Source organism: Triturus cristatus, chromosome 11 (assembly GCF_964204655.1).
Source record: "Triturus cristatus chromosome 11, aTriCri1.1, whole genome shotgun sequence".
Classification (NCBI taxonomy): Eukaryota; Metazoa; Chordata; class Amphibia; order Caudata; family Salamandridae; genus Triturus; species Triturus cristatus.
In genome coordinates, this window is record NC_140594.1 from 390,504,615 (window position 1) to 390,511,863 (window position 7,249).

Here is a 7,249-nt window from a genome sequence, read left to right on the forward strand (position 1 = left end):
GGAAAATAAGATTGTTCGGCGCGGTGACAAATTTGTTCCTCCGACCTCCCTTCGGCCCTCAATTATCAACGAGGCGCATCTGGGACATTTAGGGGTGACTAAAACCATAATGAAAATCAAGCAGCATTACTGGTGGCCATCATTAGATACCCAAGTCAAAAAGATGATTGATTGCTGTTCCGTCTGTTTGCTGTCAGACAAGCATTGGCGCACCATCAAATCTCCTCTACACCCCACAGAGTTTCCAGGTAGTCAGTGGGAAAAAATTGGTCTTGATTTTTCAGGTCCTTATTCTATTCTTAATCGAGACGAAAGGTATGTGATTTTAGCGGTAGACTATTTTTCGAAATGGATGTATCATAGTTTTGTGGCATCTCCGGACACTGATGCAACTATCAATTTTTTTGAGGAAAATTTTTCATTTGGAGGGTTTTCCGAAAACGATAGTTACCGATAATGGCACACACTTCGTTTCAGAGAGAATGTATTCATTTTTAAAGGATTCCGATGTCAAACATTTGAAGGTTGCATTATATTCCCCTACATCCAACGGGTTGGTTGAGCGTGGTAATAAGGTTCTGAAAGAGGGCATTCAATCCGCACTTGCTTCTGGGATAGATGTGACATGCTTTGTTGAACAAAAGATTTGGAATTGCAATACTTCCCCACATTGTACCACTGGCGTAGCTCCTTTCACTTTATTAAGGGGTAGAGAAGCACACACTGTTCTTTTTCCTTCTTGGCTACAGAAGATTTCTGGTGAAAATAAGGTCAACTTTAATGAAATTGCGGAGAGGGTAAAGTCAAAACAGGTCGTGATGAAAAATGTGTTTGATAAAAAATGTAACTTGCATTGCATGGATGTGCTGGTTGGAGATTGGGTGTTGATCAAGAACCCAAACTTTGTAAGGAAAGGGGAATCGAAATTTCTTACTCCTGAACAGGTGCTTAAAGTCAGTAAGGGGGCTGGTTTTGTAGGTAACAAAGGTTGGTGGAATAGTTTCTCCGCGTCAAGCGGAGATCATACACGATAATCACAAGAAAGTGGAAGATGATTCAGAGTGGGAACAGTGGTTAGATTCAGGGAAGGAAGCCGCGGGTTCGGTTCCACCTGTTTTAACACAAAGTGTTGAGCATGGGTCAGTCATTAACACCCAATCTGTTTCTTCCACATCATGTCATAATTCTAGTGCCTGTACCTCTAGGGGTCGGACACTGAAATTACCCAAGAAATTTGAGGGTTTTATTAGATATTAGGATTTTACTGTAAATGTTAAATACATTTTGTTTTGTGTTTTTAAAAGGGGGAAGGTGGTGTAGTGGTGGACTTGTGTAGCATCGCGCGGTTAGCGCGCGATGTAGTTTGTGTTTGTTCGAATGTAGTCGGATGCATGGAGTGTCCGCGGGCAGGGATTCGATGTCGGTAGGACAGTTGCCGTTCATCGCCTGCCTGGGAGGACGCTCCGTGTGTGTTGGGTGGAGTTAAATGAATAAAGCCTTATTCATACATCTGGAGATTGCGTCCTTATCCTTCATCATTACAAACTCCTTCTCCAATCACTCTCCAACATCCATAAACCTCTCCATCCACCAGTCTCACCGCCCCCCCGCCTCATATCTGCCCCTCTCTCCAGAAGTGTCTCCCAGACATATGTGATATCTCCTGCAGTAACACCCATCACTCACTTTGGTGCGCCCTACCGCTCTCTCACCACTCTTCCTTCTCTGCCCCAGTGTCTCCCAGAGTTAAGTGGTGTCTCCTGCAGCTACACTCATTGCTCTCTTCCGCACTCCCTCTCTCACCTCTCTCCTCTCTCCGCAGGAGTGTTTCCCAGATTGTGTTTGTGAGGACGCCTGCAATAACACCTACGCCTGTGTCCGAACCATTAGCAGCACCAACCTGCAATACTGTGAATTCAGAGACTTCGAGGTAAGGTCCGCCATGTTGTAGAAAATAGAACAGGCACCGCACCATCACAGCCAGCCCTTTGTGACCCGTCTCCAACTCTGTCTGTCAGAACCAGTTCGGAGTCGGCCTCAGTGCAACCCCCACAGGCCATCTCTTCATCTTCCTGTAACCAGTGGAAAGGGCCAAGGCACCAGCCCTTGCCTGGTACCACTGCCAGAATGACGACCCCTCCCCCCCCCCCCGACTACCCGCAGTGGAATCCATGGTCAGTGCTGCCAGCGACAAACAAAATGCAGGTACTGCCAGACTCCATGGACCAGTCATCTCAACCATAAATGACCATTTATTTTTAAGCCCAGTGACCACCTATGAGACGTAGCCATCACACCATTTCCCAGTAGCTATCATCACCATTCCCCAGTGGCCAACATCACAGGGTTAGTGCCAGCCTTCCCCCCCCCCTCTTGTGACTGTGGTTGCTGGTCCTCAGTGACCATCACTTCCAACCACGAGGAACCAGTCCCAGGAAACCAGCAGGCACCACCCCTAGCATCAACCACTACCTTCCCCATGATAGATTCGGATAGCAGTGCCTGTTCGCAGCGACAAGCCCAAAGTAACCACAGTTACTGCAGCCAGAGGCATCGAAAAAACTGTATGTGACCATCAGACCCCAGTAGCCAATAAACACCAGGCCCCAGTTATAATCAGCTGCACTCTAAAGTGACAAATAACCCTCAGACATCAACCCCAGCGACCATCACTGCTCTGGCCAGTGCTGCCACCTCAAGTGACCATCACATGCGCCACCCAGTGAGCACGCCCCCCGGCCAGTGCAATCGACCAGTGGTCCTTCTGACCAATACTCACCGCCAGCTCTCAAGAATGAGCAGATCACTTCCATTCCAGCAAATCACATGAACACACGCATAAACGTTTAAGCATCCTGCAGCGCTCCCTGAAGTCCCTCTCTAGCGCCTACCTTCTGATGTCTTCCATAGTACAAGCACCGCAAATGATGATCTTTTTTCTTTCTTGCAGAATTTTGTGGAGGTTTATAACATGACCACGGACCCCCACCAGCTGACCAATATTGTCAGCACCCTGAAGAAGGAGCAACCAGAGCTGCTGCAGAGCATGAATCAGCGCCTCATCCAGCTACAGGGCTGTGTGGGGGGGTCCTGCCGAGACCCTGGGCACCACCGGCCCTTCGGTGCACCCTAGGCCGTCCATGGAGTGGGTGAAATCCGCAAACAGCAAACCGCAGGTCCGGGGCGTGGAAGGCGCTCTCACTCCAAAGTGTTCACAGGAATGAATAAAGACCATCTCGTTTCACGAGCTCGTCCTGGTTCACAGACTGATCTGTTTTGTGGTCATCAGTGCGGCCTGGGTGTTGGACCACAGACGAGATGGTGTGCCAGGTGCCCTGCCCACCTGCCTTTACTATGCCACTGGTTCAGGGATGTCCATTGATTGGCTGCAGTCCCTTAACAAGTCCTAATAATATAGTTTTGTGCAAGATTCTTAAAGCGAATCCAAATGAAAGGCACAGCTGTTACAATCATGTTCACACAGTTGCATACAGACACTTTAAATTGCTTATTTATTGTTTTAGGTTTTGAAGATATGATGCTTTCACTGTTCATGACGACAACATTTGGTTCTTTACTTATAGGGTCCTGAGGTCAGCTATTACTTTCCTTTTCTCCAGAACCTTCAGCCATTGGCTTAACACCTTGGCAGCCACATTTTGAATCAGGCGTTAGGAGTGTTTTAGTGTTACCGTTTTCTATTGGTTATTTGAGTGTATCCTTCTGCCGCCACTGGAATGCATGAGGGATTATTTTACATCTGAAATCAGTTGGTGCGCAGCCTGGTAGCACTTGAGAGTATGTGCTGACAAAAACATCTGAAATAGAGATTCTTCATGACAAAAGGTTGCTTTAGTTTCTGCATTAGTTTTAGATGCTTTTGTCAGTAAGGGTTGCCCAAGGCTGCCAAGCGAACAGGCATGGACAAAGCCAATAGGTTTAACCCCTTCCCCGCTCATGACGGAACCGTTCCGTCATGAGCCACGGTTGGCGTGTGCTCATGACGGAACGGTTCCGTCATGACAATCCTGTTGGCGGCCGCTCCGCCTGCGCGGCGCTGTTTCCCCGCCTGTGCGGGGCGACAACGCAAATGGGCGGAGTCATGACGGAACCGTTCCGTCATGAGCACAGCTCAACTGTGGCTCATGACGGAGCGGCTCCGTCATGAGCACAGGCCCACCGCGCTGCCCCCCTGCCCCCCCCAGCGCTGCAGCGGAATGTCCGCAGCAGCGAAGGGGTTAACATTTGTACAATGTTAGCATACCCGATCCGCATACCATGTAAACATCATCTGTTGACTTTGACAATGACGAATGAAACTGAAAATACATACCTAACTTATCCCTGTGGCAGGTTAAGGTGACAGGATCCCATAGTAGTGTGTATAGAGTACTAGGGGGTGCAACGTGCCTCCTGTTTGCTGAGGAAATTAGATAAAAGCTCCTACCTGAACTCCATGCTGTAGTTTCCAGCAGCCTTTTTCTATTGTCCATCTAATAGAGGCAACTTTATACAAATCAGGCAGCAGGCCTGTTTGTAGGAATCTGCTGCGTCCTGACTCATTTTCCAAAGGACAAATGGAATATGGTGTTCCAAATGGGTTGTTTTCCTAGTTGGAGGTTCATCAAACGAGTGCGTAAAGATTTCATCATTTAGAAAATCCATTTCTAGCTGATAACAGAAAAAAGAAATTAGAAGATGATGGTGCTTATGTTGGGGTTTATGGTTCACATTATAATGAGTCACCGATTCAACGCCCCAAAATATATTTTTAGTCAATATTTACACAGAAACATTTAAATGGTAAAATTATGCATTACAGGAGAATCTAGAATATTCAGAAGATTAACTACTATTGTTAAAGGTAAGTAACATTCTTCTTTCTTTCTTTCTTTATTCGGTTTCACAAAATAGAAAAAACCATAAAAGCAATATATCAATTAAAAACATATTCTCACAAAAAAAGCAGTTCCATACTAGCATTTATCGTCACTATCTATACGTAAAAGAAAAGAAAGTCATCCAGTTCACAAATAAGACTTTTCACAAATTTGTTCTATGTTTAAAAATGCATTTTAAGAAATTGACGACATGATAGCAGATACATTCAGAATCTAGAAACTGGAGCCGTAACGTAGCCGGGCGACAACGCCTAAAGCCCCAGAATTTCAACAGAGGTAATAACCAGAGTTTGCGATGACCATGATAGAACTTACAGAACAGGACAGTGTGTATAGTCGTCTGTTCTGATATTTCATCGCAGGGGCATGGCGAAAGGATTGGGTCCCAACTGTTTCTTACAGGAAAAGCGACTAATCGATGGAAAAGATTCAACATGAATCTCGTCAAAAGAAGTCTCTCAAAAACTTTGAGATCAAGTGTCAGGTAAGGCTGAATTAGCAAGGTGGTCTGGACCGCGATTACGTGTTGGGCAGAAGCTTTCATTGCTTCATTCGTGAGCCTTAAAATTTCTAAATGGCTCAATGCCCTTGCTTTCAGATCCTTCCTTGATATCTCACAGATTGTCTCAGGTAATGTATAGTAGGACTCTAACCCTAAGTCAGTTAGAAGTTTCGCACATAGAGAAGCCAACTCATTTTCACTGAGTAATCTAGTAACATCTAGTCTGTCAAGATTTGTTTAGTTAATAGGTTCTTTTCAGAGATCCATATTTGTCGCCAAAGAAGAAGTGGTTGAATTTTTACCAAGTCCCCTAAATACGGGATCCCCAGTTCCATGTGACATGCTAATGTGGAAATGCGTTTGGCTGCCACTAAAAGGAACCTTAAAAACGTATTTTCTGCCACCTGCAGGGCACTTGTGTCAGCGTGCCCCCATACTCCCGCCCCGTACAGGGCTATTGCCTGGCATTTAGCACTATAGATTTTTAACAGTTCTACCGGGGACCTTTTACCCAGCCTTTGGGAGAAACTTCTAAGTGCAGCAATAGCTCTCATGAAAGAATGTTTTCGTGCCTCAACTGCGGCTTTCCAATTCAACTTGTCGTCTATCATGATGCCTAAATAGGGATAATGGGCCGTAACTTCAAGTTTTTGTTTACTGAGAATTATATCTTTGACCCGTTTTTTTCCCTGTACCTGCTGCCATTACATATGTCTTTTTTATGTTTATATGTAAATCAAGGCTCCCCATAAAGTCGGCATACCTATCCAAAGCCTTCTGTAGTTCGCGTGGGGTACGAGCCAGTATCACAGCATCGTCCACGTAGAGCAGAGCAGGGATTGAACGTTTTTTACCTGCGGAAGATCCTGGCCCCCCTCAACATCTCCACCTCCAGACCATTTGTATACAGTGAGAAGAGAAAGGGGGCCAGGACACAACCTTGGCGAACCCCACGCTCTACTCCAAACGACGCAGACAATTCGCCTTTTACACCGAATCGTACCCTCGCGGATGCCTTGGACTATAGCTCCCTCAAGAAATCTACGAGGGGGGCGTCAACTCCTAATTGTGACAAAACTGACCAGAGCTTAACGTGGGAAACTCAATCAAAGGCAGCGGACAGGTCTACATAGACCATGTATAGCTTGCCCTGTTTTGCGTATACGCATTTGCTCACCATCATTGATAGATTCAGGGCCTGTTCTATTGTGCCAAAGCCCTCCCGGAATCCGAATTGGAGATCGGAGAGGACCCCACCATCCTCCGCCCACCGCTGGAGACGCTCGAGCACCACTCTACCCATAACCTTGCCCAGCGAATCCAGCAGTGAGATTGGGCGATAGCAGGATACCTCTTGCCGATCTCATTTTTTAAATATAGGCACCATGATGGATCTAGTCCAGGATTCCAGCAGGCCCTTCTCTGTTACGGCCATGAACACCCTGGTCAATATTGGGGCCCAGAGATCTGTATTATACTTAAATAGGTCCGTAGGCACCCCATCAGGTCCCGGAGCCTTCCCGTTCTTACTCGCTTTTAATGCACGAAGCACTTCCGGAATATCGAATTCTAACGGGATAGGATATGAGACCGAAGGGGAGCTGCTAGTGTGAGATAACTCAGTCCCCGTTTGTGCTGGGCCTTTCTGAAATATTTTCGAGAAGTGGGCCACCCAAGCTGATTCCTCAATTGCTACTTCTATTTTTGGGAGGTTTGTATCATCAACCAGAAATGGAGATTTTACCACTCTACAGAAGGCCTTGCTGTTTTTCTCTAGGGAGATTTTATAGAGTTGGTCCCAGAGTGCTTGTTTTAGTTCGCCCTTTCTCTTCTTCCGTGCAATGTT

General features: G+C 46.3%; 1 protein-coding gene across 1 annotated transcript in view; it reads left to right on the top strand.

Moving 5' to 3' along the window:
• The window catches only part of LOC146784254 (N-acetylglucosamine-6-sulfatase-like), a 115,391-nt gene extending 112,143 nt beyond the window's left edge, over positions 1–3,248 (top strand). The window contains exons 12-13 of the mRNA XM_085634909.1: positions 1,823–1,930; positions 2,951–3,248. Of these exons, the coding sequence (XP_085491035.1) occupies positions 1,823–1,930; positions 2,951–3,133 (291 nt within the window). The 3' untranslated portion in view covers positions 3,134–3,248. The remainder of the gene's footprint in view (positions 1–1,822; positions 1,931–2,950) is intronic.
• The last annotated feature ends 4,001 nt before the right edge of the window (positions 3,249–7,249 follow it).